This window comes from Sarcophilus harrisii, chromosome 3 (assembly GCF_902635505.1).
Source record: "Sarcophilus harrisii chromosome 3, mSarHar1.11, whole genome shotgun sequence".
Taxonomy (NCBI): Eukaryota; Metazoa; Chordata; class Mammalia; order Dasyuromorphia; family Dasyuridae; genus Sarcophilus; species Sarcophilus harrisii.
This window is the reverse complement of record NC_045428.1, coordinates 145,044,740-145,062,850: the sequence shown is the minus strand read 5'-3', so window position 1 is coordinate 145,062,850 and position 18,111 is coordinate 145,044,740. Positions and strand designations below refer to the sequence as shown.

Sequence of the window (18,111 nt, the reverse complement as noted above, 5' to 3'; positions counted from 1 at the left end):
AAAAGTCGGAACAGAAGTGAGTGCAAGGGATAATGCTGTAAAAAGTTACCCAGGTATGGGTTCTGTCAATAAAAAGCTATAATTATTTTTTTTAAAAGTGTATGATCTTAAATAAGCCACCTCACCATTCTCTATCCTATTTTCATTTCCTTATTTTATTAAATGACTTCTAAAGTCTCTTCAAGCTATTTCATTATGTACAGTTCCATTTGTTGGATCTACTTCATATTTCCAGTCTTCACAGTTCACTAAGCCAAAGAAAATAAATTTTACAAGGTTAAAAATCTTACTTAAATGGTTAATATAGAAATGGTCTTGGAGGTCAGAACTCAGATTTTTGACTGAATGAAGTATTCAACTGGTACTTAATTACCTTTCTGACTTTTTCTCCTCCCTGCCCTATCTTACTAGGAACTATAACTATAGCCTTTTTTTTAAATGATATATTGAAACTCTGAGAAAAGTCTTGATTTAAAACAATAAAGCAATACCACTACTCAGTCTGTATCCCAAAGAGTACATACAAAAGGGGAAAAGACCTATATGTGCAAAAAATAAATTATAGCTGCCCTTTTCATGGTGGCAAAATATCTGAAATAGAGGGGAGGCCCATCAATTGGGGAATTGTAATGGAATAGTATTGTGCAATGAACTGATGCAAAGTGAAATGAGTAGAACCAGGAAAACATTGTACATATTATCAGAATCATGTGAGGATCAGCTATGAATGACTAAGTTCTTCTCAGTAGTACAACGATCCAATACAAGTACAAAGTTCTCATAAAGGAAAATGCTCTCTGTAATTAAGAACTGATGGACTCTGAATGCACATTAATGTATTTTTTTTCCCCATTTCATTCTTTCTTGTTTTTTTTTTCTTTTGATCTGACTCCCTTTTTAAAAACTGTGACTAAATATGTTTTATGGATGGAAATGGAAATATGTTTTATATGATAGTACATGTATAAACAAGATCAAACTGCCTAGTTTCTTTGGAAGAGAAGAGGGAAGAAAGAGAGGATTGGGTAAAAAAAAACTTTGGAACTCAAAACTTTATAAAAATGAATGCTACAACATTTCTGGTCATGTAATTGGAGGGGAGGGAATAAAACATAATTATATTAAAATAAAATAATAAATTAAAAGTGAAATTATTTCTATCTGGTCTCAAATGCTAATAATTTATGATTAATTAGAACCTTATACTTTTATACATTATTTTATTCTGTCCTCAAAAAAAACCCTGTGAGATAGGTAGTTCAAGAATCATTACACACATTTTACAGATATGGAAATTGAGGAGTATAGTGGTTAAATGCTGGTGTTGGGCTCAACTGAGGTTCAAAACTGAGCCTTAAGACTTTAAATTCAATTCTCTTTCTATATCATCATACCCCATTTCTCTTTTAAATAGTTTAATATAATTTTATTTTTAAATTAATAATCATTTATTTTCTTTACCACAACCAAAATTTAAAAGAAAAAAGATAGCCATGTCCATAAATACACATCTCATTCATCTTGAATCCATCCCCTTTCTATGAGGAGACAGGAAGTATGCTTCATCTTCAATCCTCTGGATTTCTGGTTGGCTATTGTATTGTTCAGGGATCTGAAGTCTTCATAGTTGTTTGTTCTAACAGTATTGTTATGTAAATCATTTTTCTGCTTCTCTCACTTCACTCTCCATCACTTCCTCCCTTTCCTTTTCTTTTCTCTCCTTTACCTTTTCTGATTCTAAGAAGTACGTGCGTGCATTCGAAATCCCTATGGAATTCTCTCTGGGCTCAGGTTACTGGTTGTCCCCATCTATTATTTCTCTGCCTTGGCTATTTAAAATTCCCCTAACAAATCATGGATCATTAGTGTGTGGCAAAGCCTACTCTGTGTATGCATTTTTTACCAATTCCTTCAAGTGTTTAAGCAACACTTCCCTCCTTCTATAGGAAAATACTGACAAACACACAGGAGGAAACAATTGTTCTTGACATCACAATGGTTTAATATGTTAACTTATTCATTAAATTGTGCTTTACATCAATGAAAATCCTCAGTTCTACAAACTATCCATTTTTAAATAGCAAGAAAAGTTGATAATGCACAATACAGTCTTGGAGTAGCCAAGTTCATACACATTATTGCACAGAAACAAAGGGAAAGTCCCTCAGGACAAAATAATTACCATCTACTGAATAACTACCTTTTCACCTAAAATGTGGCACCAGATGGAAAATTCAGGTTTTCCTTCTAATGTATAATTGATTTTTTTTTTTGTAATGAAAAGGAATACAAGTAAAATATAGAAAATATTGTTGCAATCACTGGGGGAATGTATTAAGGGAAATGATGGTAGAAAAACCTGATAACAATCGAAACATTCAAGAGATTTATTTCATCAGAACATGTCACTGCTGTCACCAAAGAAGATTCAACCTTTCCACTACTGACACTTGTGCTTGGATTTGTCACTGCCCAGAAGCAGAACAAGAATGCTAGCATAGTGATCTGGTGGGCCACCAAGTTTAAAATTCTTATCTTTTCTTCAAATAGCTTAGAACATGAGCTCATCAGCCACTTGTGCTTTGGGATCTTAGAATCTAGACTAATCAGAGGCTCCAGGCAATGTTCTAGGTATTAAGGGCAGTAAAGTCTCACAGACATTTCCTATTTATAAAGCCATGCATTTCTCTGACAAATGCAGCTCCTCTTCCCAATGGGTTGAGTCTATCAATTTACCTTTTGTCAATAGGATTTGAAGACATTAATGAAGCAGTAAATCTGCCTAGGTCTCATATCTGGGACACTTCCAAGGGCAAGTTTACTAAACAATTTCAATGTTAAATTTGAAGTGACCAGATATGCTAGAGAGAGGCAGAATATTTGATGATAAGTACTAACTGAATTGGGAAAGAATAGATAAATAAAAGGCCTAAGAAGAATAGGAAGGGAAGTCAGGAAGTATTGGGGAAAGGAGTATGGATGAGTCCCCAGGTAACTCTAATATATGTATGGAGCTATTGTCTACAAAGCTGTAGGCAAATAAGTAGGCAGGAAGTTTGGATATCTTGGAGGATATTAGAGGGGTACAATTTGTCTGTCAGTGAAAATATGATTATCAGAAGATAGAAGTACAGATGACTGAAGTGTGATGATTCCTTGCCCACTGCTCTGGTTAGTTCTGATCCTTCCCATCTTATCTTCATTCCATAAAATAATCCAAAAAAATCCAATAATGGATTTTATAGTGGACTATTTTAATTTTTGTTGTATTTGCCCCAGTGTTCCTGTCTATTTCCTCATAATCTTTTATTTTCTACTTTTGCTGCCAGTGCCCAGAAAATTATAATCTGCCAAAGGGCCAGCCCTGGCAAAACTGGGTGGTAGAAAAAGTTTATTTTGGAACCTTCTTGTCTCACCTTTGAGTATCTAAGTCTCTAATCCTAGAATTTTGCCTTAAAATCAGGCATCTTTCTTTTGTCCTATTTCTATGAGTCATTGTTCTCAATTGGCTGTGAAAAGTGGAAAGGCATTAGTAACCTTTTGATATTGAGGTGGTAATTGAGAACTACTTTCTTTATGGTATTATTTCTGATTACTAAGCCCAAATCCCCCTCCCAAAAAGAGCATCTATTTTTTAATCTGGAATTTTTGGAGACAAAAATCATTTAAGATCCAAAGAAATCTAAAATTTCAAGCATTACCACAGAGTTAAGGGTTGAAGTTTTTGAGGGGTCAGGGCTAATCCACATCCCTAATAGGTGGTTGTCTTCTATTTACTCTTAGGCCAGTTATTAAACAAATAAACAGAGATTATATCTACTTTTAAAAAAAATGATTCAATAAACATTTATTCTGCTTATTTATTCTTTATTCTGGAAATTGCAATTATATTAGAATAAAGATCACATAGCTTTTTTTCCCCTCTCCTCTCTTACTTTATATCAAATACTATTTAGTATTCACTGATTTTTATCACACCCATCAGGAAGCCACGGCAAGTTGAATTTCATTGTAGGGCTAACCTACAATGTACTGGTAGTTAGTTCCATGAGAAGATTATTGTAGAGAATGTCAAAATTGAGGTTTTCCATTTTCTTCTTTCTTCTAACTCTAGGAATTATCCATCATCACAGCATGATGAATAGAAAACAAACAAACAAAAAATACCCATTGGAGTCCATATGATCAAGTGATCTATTCTAGCTTCCACACACATTTAGAGATGTGACCTCACTTAGCTTCTCTGAGCCTCTGTTTCTTTAGCTGTTGATTGGGGAAAATAATAGTGGCTCTATTTTCTAAAACAAAAACCAAAGAAACGTACTGGAGGGATCTCCTATGTCTATATTTACACAGTGGTCATTTCTCATTTCTACAATGTATTCTTTCTCCTAGAAATGTATCTCTTCCTCCTAGAAATCCCTTCAAGATTCAGCTCATGAACAAACTTTTACATACAGTTTTTCCTCAACCTTTAATTGTTAAGAGTCCTCTCTCCATAAGTCAAGCTGTATTAATTTTATATTTATTTTGCACGTTTTCTCTCTGTCTCTCTCTCTCTCTTTATACATATGTGTGTGTGTGTGTGTGTGTCTGTCTGCGTACAGACACACACACACACATTCTCCCCTGATAGAATGTAATCTTCTTAAGTGGAAGATTATATTTAATCTATTTAAGGGACTATTTAATTTGAGGGACTATTTAATTTTTATCTTTGTTTACCTAGCACCTGGCATGGTGCCTGCCACTTTGGAGATACTTGAAATGTTTATTGATCAATTTTTGATCGCTCAATATTGCAATTGATCAAATATTGCAAAATAGAAAGTTCTAAACAAAATTTAGACATTATTCTTGATCTCACTTTTATCTTATAAGATATGGGTATATCATGAAATAAATGGCAACCCCTCAAAACTCCTGATTTATAGCACATTATTCCCCTATACCTTAGATGTATTTCTTAAAAACCTGTACCAATAGTTACCTTTAATAATCTACCTATTAGAATCAATCCCCAAAGACAATATTTCCTTATTTTAGTCCTTTGAAAGATATTTACTTTAGTAACATCAATTAAATCTCCAAATTGCAATATTTTAGTTAAAGCAGATGAAATACAGGTATGTCATGAAACAAATGGCATCCCCCTCAAAATCAGATTATTCCCCCACACCTAAGATCTATTTCTTAAAACCCTGTACTAACAGTTACTTTTAATAGCCTACCTAGTAGAATCAATCCCCAAAGACAATACTTCTTCTTTTCAGACATTTGAAAGAAGTTTACTTTAATCCTATCAGTTGAGTCTCCAAATCTCAGTACTTTAGTGAAAGCAGATAAAACTGTACAAGATTACATTTAAGGGCAAGGACTCTGGCTTCTGAATTTCTTATGGATAGTGTGCATTATACTATTATCTGGGGATATCACTGACTTTATCAAAGATTAACAAGTATACCCCAGTTTTATATACTCATCAAGAAAAGGGAACACATTGGATCTCTTTGGTTAGCCAAACATTTGTCTAAAGAAAGCAGAGTGGGACTCATATATCTTAGTGCCTTGCATGTAGGAGGCACTTCATAAATATTTATTGTCCTTAATAAAACCATTTGTAAACCCACAGTATGGTCAGGCTATGGAGAGAACCACTGCAGAGAGAAAGTGAAAGGCTAGTGGATGTAGAGCTGAGTTTGATTGGATTTCATCCAATATGGAACTCCCTAGGGTTTTTTGTTTGTTTGCTTTTTTTTTCTTGCTGTTCTGGAGCTTTGGATACTGCAATAACTAGAATTGATTTGTGTTTTCATCTTAAAGTTGCTGACTTAACTTGTAAGACTGCCCAGGCCCGGGTAATAGTTAGATAATAATCTTCCACTCAGCTAGCAGGTATGAATTTGGTTTGCAGTGAAGATAGTACCTCTTCACCTTTCCGCTTACATTACCATATTATCCTCTTAGTACCTTGCAGATTTGAGACCATTGCAGAGGCTGCTTTCTATTAAAAGAATATAACAGATCAAGACTAGGGCTGCCTGTTAAATATGCTAAATCTTGGCCTTGGGCCAAGCCAAATAGATGGCTGCCCTTCTGAATAGCCTGATATCCCATCTCCAGTGGAGCTCCACATATCAAGCAAGCAGCAATGATGCTGGGGAAAGCCTTGGGATATAAATTCCCTCTGCCTCAGGAACAGCATGATGTTAGTAGTTGACAGCTTAGAGATGCATTAATTCCTTGCCAATATTTTAAAAGTGAGATTAACAACAAAAAAAATTCAAAGGCTCCCTAACTTATTTTGAATTCCACATGACATAAAGCTGGATCATTACTGCAAAGTGTGTGTGTGTGTGTCACACACGGTGTGTTCACCTGCCCATGTGCATGCCTACTTGTGTATGTTCCCCCAGCAGCAGGCAGAAGGGAAAATTTGCAGCACTGCCAGTCTCAGCAGAACCATACCATATTCACAGCAAAAAAAATAAAGCTGTAAAAATCTGCTCATTAATTCCAGCTGTAACTCTCTTTTTTCTCCCTTCTCCTTATTTCCCCTCCCCACCTTACAGACAAATCATCAGGATGGAAAACACTGATGTCTTGTCAGACAAATCTATTGTCAAATTAATCTCTATCATCTAATGAGACATATTTATGTGGCCCCTTTATATTTTCTTTTCATGGCTCCAAAAGTAGAGTTGCCAACTCATTCATGATAATGACATTTTTGATGGGGTGGAGGGATATACATGTGTGGGGTGGAGAGGGAGTGACTTCCCACATGCTTTAGGCTTTAGGCCACAGTGAAATTGAAACTATTAACCTTACACCATCCTCATGGATAACAAACAAACCCATCTGAGTAACATCAGCTGGCTCATCCCAGATACTGAAGGGATGCTGCTGTCAGTGTTTGACTCCATCACCCACTCATCTAGATCTAACTCTAGCTTTTGTTTATGGATAATGGGATTACTGACTCAATTGAGGATCATGGAAGAAAGAACTCATCTACCCTTTCATCACCATCAAATATTTGTCTAAAGAATTCCTCTCTTCCTTCAGTACATGACACATACCCTTGCTTTCACTAGTCACTCAATGAAGTTTCATTAATTGAATGATTTATGGACTCTCCAACCCAAGGGACTTATGTTGAGGGTGAGATGGATAGTTCAAGAAAGTCAGTTGCCTTCCAAACTTTTAACTTGGATCACCAAAAATAAATATTTTTTCCAATTCACTTTGCAGATCCTACTTGTGTTCATGTCATGCTTCTGGTAGGAACTTTCCAGCTTCATCTTTCAAGGCATCCACATCCTTCTATGTAATTGATGACATGACAGAATACATTACAGACATTCCTTCTCCCACAATTTCATAGGTTTTCATTTATTTTCCTGTTTATTTTGTTCATGTCATTTGTACAAGGTCAAGAAGAATGGGAAATATCTGAGGAGCATCAGCTTCCAATTTGATATATCATGGTTTCATGTATTAAGTATTATCACAGATTTATTCCTACAACAATCAAAGGTTTAAGAATGAAGAAAAATGTATTAGAGTGAAGATATTGAGACATCATTAAGTCCTGTCTCACTGAAAATCTGGAATTATTATCCCATATCAAACACTCATTCATGGTAGCCAGTGTATAATGTTATTCATAGAACAACTTGAGGACAATAACCTTGTACACATGCTAGCTGCCTTATCAAATTTCACGCTAAAACTTTACAGTTCCATTATCATAGCAGAATTTAAGTCCTATGGGCAGTGTTATAACAAGAAAGATAGATGCTTCCATTTTCCTTGGAAAAATACACATATTCATTTAATAAATATGCTTCATTTGATGGACACCACTTTCCTTATATCTTATTTCCAGTTCCATTTTCAATTTTTAGGAAAAAAAATGGCATCCACTTATAGGTGAGAGATCACTAATTATGATCTTTTTTTAAATGGCTATACTCAGTCACTTAACAGGACCTTATTTTTAGAAAAGGATGATGGGGAAGTTTTTTGGCCTCTGCCTAGGATGATGTTCACAGTAAGACTAGGGCAGCAGTGGTTGCCTTTTGTTTGTGTTCTAAGACACATCCAGAGTTGGGCCATTCATAGTCAAAAGGTGAAGAAGGGCCCACATATTTCATCCTCTAGCATGGATTCAACACAGCAGTAGATGACATTCTCTTCTTTTTTTGATTCAGAATCTACAATTGTTTTTCTTTTTTCCTCTCTCTCTTCCTTTTTTGATCCCTATAAATAGTCCTACAATACTGTTACAAAGATATTGTTAAAACAGACCGATTTCTACAGAACTCCCAAGCCCCAGCTTGGATATTACATTTATGTCACTGCTGGCTTTGACTTCTTATATCATTCTTCTATTGTGCAGATGAAAAGAAGAAGATTAAAAACAGACTTCTTGGTTCCCCATCTTGGTGTAAGTCTTTTAGAGTTGTTTGTTTGGGATGTCATTCTACCATATTTAATATCATTGAAAAATGTCAAGAAAAAAACAAGAGGAACTACTCCTTCAGCTGGTTAAAATTTAAGGGAGGAAAAAGATAGAGGAAGGGCAGATGTTCAAATCAGGTCTCATACACTCAGAAATCATGGCTCATTTTGATCACTCCCTTAGATGATTCAGCAAAACACCAACATTGTCCATGGTCCTCCTACCTCCATGGGAGGAGAAACAGAATATGTCACCATCGGACTACTTGACTGTTATAGTCCTCTGTGACAGTCGTCTCATCCTCCTTCTGCCACTGATGAGCCCGATGCTCCTTTAGCAGCTTCCGCTCCTCCCGCCTCTTCTGCCTGTCCCTCTGGTGTTCCTGCTGTTTGGTGTAATGGTAGCGTTGTAGGAAAAGGTCTTTTGCATACTCATAAAGTTGCATGTCCAGGAAATTCAGCTCCTCGATGTGCTGGCGGGCCCCTTCATTGATGTCCACATTAGAGGCCCTTGTGATGTTGAACTGTGTGAAGGGGGAGATGAACTTGAGATTGAATGTCCTCTCAAAAAGGAACTGAGTTTTCCGCTGAAATTCTGTAAGCCCAAAGAAGGCCATGTTCTTCAGGTTATTCTTGGCACTCTGCAACAGGATCGTATTCCGCTCACTCTCATTCATAAAAGTCAAGTTGTAGCATCCCACCAAGCTAAGGTCTGCCAGCATACGAACCTGGCGATTGTTGGCTAGATTATAGCCACAATCCATAAACTCCCTCAGGCTGACACCAGACCAATCATCCCCTGGGTAGCAGGTAGGCAGCTCATCTGGAGTCGGGCTTCTCCCATCACACATGTGAAGAGATGTCTTCCAAGTGGCCCCTCTCTGGACGTGTTTCCATTCACTCAGGTAACGGGACACTGGATCCCTCAGCATTGTGATATAGTAGAAATTCCTAGAATAAATTACAAAAGAAAGTTAAGAATTGTAAAAATAAATCAATAACTAGACTATTATTATAACTAGGCTAGTTATCAACAATAGCTAGAATTTACAAAGCATTTTAAAGTTTGTAACGTGCTTTACCTGTTATTTCATTTAGTTTCTATATTCTGTAAGTTAGGTGTTATTACTGTTTTCACTACACAGATGAGAAAATCAGGTTAAGTGACCTGCTTAGGACGATATAGCTAGGAAATATGTAAAGAAGGATTCAAACTCTAGTCTTTCTAGAGTCTACTCCACCTAGCTAGAAAAGGTTTTGGTACTTCTGCCACTTTCTAGATTGAATCACAGAATTATTGATCATAAAATGTTATAGTTACAAGAGAACACTAGAGATCATACAAATAAGAGATTTTCAAACTGTGATCAATATCAAATTTTTTTGATAACTATTTCGACTAATTTGTTTCCTTTTCAATTCTATGTATTTCATTGTCTGCATTTATATAGTATTCTAAGAAAAGTCTATGGATTTCACTAGTCTGTTAAAGGTCCTTATGTCACATACATAAACTATTAGGAACCTCTGCTCAAGTTTAGGAAAAAAAAAAAAAAAAAGGAAATGGACCATACAGAGAAAAAGTCTTTTACTGATCATCTTTATGATGGTTAGAGATTGAAAGTGTCTCTTTTAGGTAATTTATGTCATTATTTCAAGGGTCATAGAAAATCAGCCACTTCTGGGAGTATCCTCCTTTTCCTTCCTTTCCTTGACCCAGCTAGGCTCCACAGGCAGCATTACTATTCAGAACACTTAGACAAGTGAATGTCACCAACTCTTATTTTTTTTTCTGGTGAGAACAGACCTTAAAATATACTCTAACAATGCTAATCCCAAGGTTTCTAGTTCTTTCCATCTGTTCTTCTTTTATGTCATTGTTATCTTACCTATGGTTACTACCAAAACAAGGTTTCCTGAGCCTTGCCAAATATCCTACAATCAAACTTTCTTTTGTGTAATATCTCTCAAAATTAGTTTGAATTTCTTTAGGGCAGAGATTGTCTTCCTTTTCTTATTTGTGTCTCCAGGACTTAAGGCACAACACTGGATATATAGTAAGTGCTTAATTAATGTATTTATTAAAATCATTCAATCTTAAAACCTGTGAAATGTCAAAGACATCTGCAAGAAATGAGCAGTCTTCTGAATGAACACAAGAAAACTTACCACAAAAACTAAAAACATGCTGCAATCTTATAGCACAACAAATTTTTAACTTTTGGGCCCAGACTCCCTTATAATCTTTTTTTTATTATTATATGTAATCATATTTATTATAATATACATTATATGATCACATATTATTGTTGTCAATATATTACTATTTTTTAAATAGAAGAATAAGAAAGGAAACAGACCTTTATTAAGCACCTCCTATGTGACAGACACTCCACTAAAGGCCTCACAAGTAACTCATTTTATCTTCCCAACCACCCTAGAAGATGTCTTATTATCAACTCCTTTATATATATATTTCAGTATGTAAAGGAGAATAAGATATACTTTACTTTCATTATGCTTTTGGGTATACTTTACTTTCTGTAATATGTAGACTCCCTTATAATCTTAAACATTATCAAGAACCTTTCTCCAAAAGCTTTTGTTAAAAATTTTTTATGGCTACTGATATTTGTTGTATTAGACATTTAAGTATGATAGCACTGTTATGTAATTAATTTTGATCTCATGGACCCACTGCAAGTACTTTCAGATATATAATTGAAGAACTATTGCTATGGTTTATCCAACTTAGGTCATCAGGGATATTCTACATCATGGTACAGATAACTATCTTGATTATGCTAGTAGAGAAGAGAAACAACACAGCTCTCCAAATCCTTTGGGATACATAAAATAAAACCCTCATGATATTATATTCTGCAAATTCATAATATTTCACTCAAGAGTGAAGTCATATTCTTAACATGAAGAAATAAAGTGGAAGAGAAGATGTCAGAAAGATACCTAGCTTCCATATTCTATTTCATTTCTTCCCTAAATGTCCTTTGCTCTTTATGTCTTAAAGGGCATAAAGGGAAAAGCACGTCTGAATTTGTGCCTAACTTGAGCAGTTGATCTCTCTCCTTCTCTAGAATCAGTAATTTCAGTGATAATTTATTGATTTTCCTTAAAAATTTTTGTTAGTAGTTGAGAAAGTTAAGAATATAGGAAAATGTTAATTATTTCTTTTATACTGAGACAATAGAGGAAGAGGCATAACAACAGAAATATTAGAAGCAAAGCACTGGTGCTCTACCTCTCTATAACAACAGTTTAACTTTGATTTGATCATAAAACTTTACAAATTCTTCATTGATAACTGATTTTTGCCTGGGTGATGGACAAATAATATGTTTTTCCCCAAAGGCTAAGTTAATCTAGTTTAATGGTTTAATTCCAATGACTTTTTTTTTGTTGTTGTTGTTGGGTGGAAATTTCATTTGGATGGAAAATTTATACTGCAGATGTATAAGATGCTATCCCATTGTACCATGACTCAAGCCTAAAAGAGAAACATGAGAGGAAAGAGCAAATGGACAAAAATATGGACAAAAATATTCTGGTACTCTGGGGCCAAACTTAACCCTGATACAAAAACATATGAACATACAGAAAAAGTAATGGGAAAAAATTCAATGTTTCGTGATAAGATGTTTATTTTGTAAGATGAAAAGTTTATTTCTCTTTTTTATATCTATTACTTTTTATTCTATATCACCTTAAAATATTAAATCCTATATCATGTAAAACATGTACAAATTAAAGGAGAAAAGGAACTTCTTAGAGTCATAAAATAGAGACCCAAAGAAACACATTCACTTTATTTTAAATCAGAAAAGAAAATCTATTTACTTTTAAGAGATTCTAGAGGCTACATTTGCTAGCTTCTGTTTAGACATCACATTACAGTGATCCAGTATGCTAGAATAACAATTCCATCAGTAAAAGGGAATTTCCCAAAAGTTCAATGGAGATTAGAGCTTTAAGTAATGCGACTTTGAATCCCGAGGCCAATATTTAAGAATGTGGAATCTGAGGGAACTCTGCATCTTTGTTTTAAATCCCTAATAGCCTGACTTGTCATGGTGAAACTGGACTGAGGTTAACATACCACATCCTGTTATTGAAGTACCCTCTCTTAAACACTGTCTCCCCATTCCTCAACCTTTACCTTTTCATTCTCCAAGACTAAATCTTCAGAAAATTCTCCATCAATATCCCTGTTGTAGATCTGATAGAGACAGCTAAGAAATACTGTGATAAGCTGATGGTATCCACAAATGAGAAATTTGTTTGTTTTGTTTTGTTTCTGCAGCAAAATGTGTTTGGAGAGCATATATGGGATCATGTCAGCCTCACTTTGATACTAAATAGTGACTTGTTCAGTTTATGAGTCTCTCAGGTAGACAATGGGGGCTGATTGTATTTCGTTATCCTGTACATATTGTTAGTTCTAAGTTAAGAATTTATTGAATAACAACACAATAATGATTATAGCAGTAACAATAAAACACATTGAAGGATGCCTGAAGTCTTTTCTCTTAAGTATCCAAAGCCTACTATATCCTTAAGCCAGGCAAATGATATCATAAAGGAAAACTATTTTCCTTGTTAATTGAACAAAACACAAAATACACAAGTGGGCAAATAATCGTTTGACTGTGAAATGACAGGTCAGCCTTATTAGAGCATCTTAATTTTAGGAGCCAGATTAAATACTCATGGCAGTTCAAAGGATTTAAGGATGAGGATTGCAAAGGTTCGATAAAGCAAAGGTTTAGTTTGGACCTGACTAGAATATGAAGAAAATACTTTTGTCTACTTGTTAGAATGGACTGCAGAATTCATCCTTCCTGCTTTTCCTTTCTAATAGCCATGGTACAATCTTGGAAATCTACTTAATCTCCACATCTGACTGAAATTGATCAAGGCTAAACTCTTATTTTGCTCAAAAATTTTGCTGCTGAAAATTTTATTCAATAACAACTAATCTAATCAAAAGGTGATTATCTGTGAAGAAGTCTAAAATGCCTAAGGGTTCTGTCAGCCAGGTAGGCAGTGGATCAATTTATAACTCAAATGAACAATGACATGGGGGTATAAAAGTGGACAGCTGGGCCATTCACATAGCAGTATACAATGTTCTTATATTTAATGGTATAATGGTTTTGGCACTGGATGACAGATAACATTTAAAAATTTCTTTAGCAAGCTTTTATCTCATTTTTTAAAAAATTGATCCTGCATAGCAGCCAAAAAAAAGACAAGAATTTGGACACATACTAAAATAAACCAATAGGTTTTCTGAACACCCAACTCTTATAAAAACAGTGAGAATAGAGTTAAAATTTCCTTCTCCTTCTTCTAATCATTTTTTTCATTTATAAACAAAGAATACCAAATGGGCTCAAGAAAAATTGAAATAATTAATGGTTTATTTTAGTGTTGGTTAAAAATTGTTCTTATGTTATATATATGAAGAAGAGAGAATGGTGAAGTATCTGAGGATGGAATCATCAGAAAAGAAAAAAAAAACCAAATTTATGGAAGTAGATAGTCAATGAATTCTTAGAGGTCTTTTCAAGACATGTCCATTATCTCAGCTCCCTTAATAAAATGAATGAGACTATCCCACAGAATAGAAGAAGGAATTGAGTGGGAGGTACATAAAACATAGAAACTTTGAGACAATAGGAGAAACAGTTGGTATGTGATTTTTGTAGAGAATGACCCTAAGAGAGATAGACAGTGTCCACTGATGCCTGTATATTAGTGGTAAAAACAAGTCTTTATCCTAGAGCAATCAGTAAAGAAGATAAACATTATCATCTTGTAAAGACTCTTCAGAAGGTTGAGGTGTAAAATAAAGGTATGCCTTTTATTTGTGCCTTTCAACCCATTCTGTAATATACTATCTCTATAATATTATCCCCAATCAATGTCTTTTCAGTCATATTGTTAATAGATTTTTATCAAAACCAAATGTAAAGTTTTAAACATTGTAACAATATTCAAAAGAATATCAATTTATGGCAGTTTTCCTAGGGGAATTTGTTCTCCCTATGTTCTTTCCCTTAGTTCTTCTATACAAGTAGCCTAACTGCATTAGCAGGGCATGTTTGCATTATGATTGGAAAAAGAATTAGTCAATTTTTTGAATTTTTAATTTGGTTTATTTTATTTTTTATATATGTATATTTATTCAAATATATATGAATTCATGTGTATATAAATATAGATATTTACATGTTTATGTAGATATGCATATATATATATATATATATATATATATATATATATATAAATTTGAAGTCAGAGAAATTGTGTTTGAATTGTAACTTTTTCATGAAGCAGTAGATAGTATAAAGTGGACTAGTGCTGGAATTAAAGGATCAGTATTCAAATCCCACTTCTGACACATTACCAAAGAATGTAGAAAGGCATTTAAACACTTTGGACCTTAGTTCCCTTGTAGCTGAAATGAAAGTAGTATGATATCTACCTCATGTGTGCTGTAAGGAAAATAGTTTGTATATATCAATATTATCACAGTTCTTATGTTGTTGTTTTTCAAGAACAAAAGACAAACAAGAACAGTATGTATCAGAGTCAGGACTTATCTTCCTGACTTTAGGGTCAATTCTTTATTGCTACCTTGGCACAGAACCTATACCAATGAAATAAAAAATATTTTGATCTATAAAGCATCAGTATTTCATATGCACCGTGCTCCTCTCTCCTCATGTAGGAATATATAAAATTATAACTTAAAATTATTAAAAAAAAATAAATGCTAAAATATTCAAGTCAAATCAACAAGCATCATTATTTTATATTTATTTAAATATATTTAAATATAAATATGTAAAAATAAATCTAAAATATATTTTACATTTATTGATAATATTGAAAGTGTAGTTAATAAAACATTATACCTAGAGTCAAGTCCAAATCCTTTCTTAGACATTCACTAGCTCTGTGACCCTGGACAAGTCAACTAAAATCACTGGGCTTTCAGGTTCCTTATCTATAAACTGAAGCTGTTGGTTTGAATCCCTTAAAACAATGATGATAAACTCAAAAAGAAACAGATTCTTGCTGACTGCATGCTGACTTAGAAAAGCCACAAATTAACATTATCTCTGTTGTACAGTATCATATTTTCATTTATTTTGTTAAGTATTTCCCAATTATATACAAATCTGTGTTTGCCTCACCTGAGTCTTTAGCACTCTGCATCATGTTCCATAAAACCCTAAATATATGATCTAGTGATAAAATATGTGACTGTGTGACAAATAGTGAGGTGGGTGCTAGATATGCAAAAATAAAAAGAGAAAAAAGAAAACCCCTACCCTCATTAAATTATATAATGTACTTTTATGGTTCACTGGTATAGGATGTTGACAAGCAGAGTTAATCTTCAACTAAAAGAATCTGAATGGTTTTTTACCTGTTTTTACATCATGGGGGGGGGGGGGGGAGGAAGTTTTAAAGGAATCAAAGAGTAAAAACATGTAATATTCTAATATTTTAATTATTATTGGGTTAATATGCATGCAGATGAAGTCAATGAAGTATAATTATATAGCAGGTAGGAAGATTATTCTTTCCAATTAGTAAGGTGAAATTAGTGAAAATAGGTCACTTTTATAATATATGTATTAGATTTGCATTTCTACTGTTATGCAGTAGAAAGTATTCTGTGAATTCATTGCTTATGAAAAGTACATTTTTATTGGAGACTCTGGGGTGCCAGACCTGTCCCTTAATGGAAGGGAATAGAAGTGGAGGAAGGATTTCTGTTTGCTCTTATATACTATATTACTAAGTATATTTTTCTTACTATAAAAACTTGTGTCTAGGAGTCAACAGCCCCAATAGAAAGATGTGACCTATGACTCAGACCTGAGACTCAGGGAGGAAGAGAGAAAGAGAAGTAGCCACATGGTTATTAAAGGCAAGAAATATTAGTTATTATTGTCTTACAAGCAAATATGGTAGTAAGAAAATACTAGAAAGATAAATTATGTGGGAGAACCATCAGATGCCATTTGTTTGGAACAGAAAAGAAAAATAACCTTAAACAGAGACTGCACTAAAAGGAAATCATGATATGTGTATATAAGTGAAGGGCCATATGGCCTCCAAAGGGAAGGCAACTAGAAGCCAGTCTAAGATGATCAGGTAAAAAAGTTAATTCCATGACACAGAGTTTATAAAGTTCTGGGGAAACAGTTTTTTTTTTGCCATCCTCTAGTTAGACTGAAAATTCCATGAGGGCAGATAAGATAGCACACCTAAACTTTGTTAGCTTCCCAAGGGTCTAGTATATCACTCCACACATGGTAGGATTGAATCAACATGTTTATACTATTGTGTTTCAAGAACTAAGACAAACCTACAAAAAGGTCAGACTGAATTTGTTAACTAGAAACCCAGAAAGAATCTAATATTTACTCTTACTTTCATCTTACTTAAGATCCTCCATGTAGAGGGAACAGACTTCACCAAAGATAGTCTGTTCTTCTCTTGAATAGCTCTAATTATTAACTAATTTTTCATTGCTTCAGGTCTTTCCTTACCTAAATTTGTCATTTTTTCAATTTCTAACCATTACTCCTGGTTTTTTTCCCTCTAAAGAAGGAACTTGAATATCTTCAAATAGTACTCATACATTGTGAATGTAAAAATATTTATCATTATGGTTATCTTCTTTGGGCATTCTCCAGGTAATTGATGTCTTTTTAAAACTGGTGCCCAGAATAACAAAGAAAAAAAAATGTGGTAATCCCTCTCATTTACTTGTTTCCTGGGAAATCTATTGTGGGCCAAGAAACAACACTTAGAACCAAACAGGAACAATTGGTTGGTTTAAGATTGGAAAAAGGATATAAAAAGATTATTTATTGTCATCTTGTTTATTTAATTTATATACTGAGTAACATCATCTGAAATGCCAGGCTGGGTGAATCAAAAGCTGGTCTTAAGGTTCCCTGAGAGATATCATCAGTCTCAGATATGCACCTGATATCACTGGGATGGCAGAAAGTGACGAGCAATTAAGAAGTCTCTTTCTTGGTGAGGATGAAAGAAGAGATTGTAAAAGCTGGCTTGAAGCTTAACATAAAAAACAAAAAACAACCAACTAGTCCTATCAATTCCTGGCAGATAGAGGGAAAGAAAATGGAATCAGTGTCAGATTTGATATTATTGGGTTCAAAAGATCACTGCAGATGGTGACTGCTTCATGAAATTAAGAGACATTTGTTTCTTTGGAGAAAAGCTATGGCAAATCTGGGCAACATACTAAAAAGCAGAGACATTATCTTGCCAACAAAGGTCCATTTAGTCAAAGGTATGGTTTTTCCAGTAGCAATGGATGGCTGTGAGAGCTGGATTATAAGGAAAGCTGAGTACCATAAAACTGACTTTAAAATTGTGGTACTGGAGAAAACTTTTGAGAATTCCTTGGTGACTGCTATCTAGATCCAGAAAAAGAACCGATTGTGCCTGAATACAGACTCATATTTTTTTTCTTGAGGGTTTTTGGGTTTTTTTTTGGGGGGGGGGCAGGGGAAATCTGTTTTCTTTTGCAACATGACTTGTATGGAAATGCTTCACATAACTTCACATGTACCT

General features: G+C 34.2%; 1 protein-coding gene across 1 annotated transcript in view; it reads right to left on the bottom strand.

Annotated features, from left to right (window-relative positions):
• Window positions 1–1,981: 1,981 nt before the first annotated feature.
• The window catches only part of HS6ST3 (heparan sulfate 6-O-sulfotransferase 3), a 767,829-nt gene continuing 751,699 nt past the window's right edge, over window positions 1,982–18,111 (bottom strand). The window contains exon 2 of the mRNA XM_003765782.2: window positions 1,982–9,417. Coding sequence (XP_003765830.1) covers window positions 8,718–9,417 — 700 coding nt within the window. The 3' untranslated portion in view covers window positions 1,982–8,717. The remainder of the gene's footprint in view (window positions 9,418–18,111) is intronic.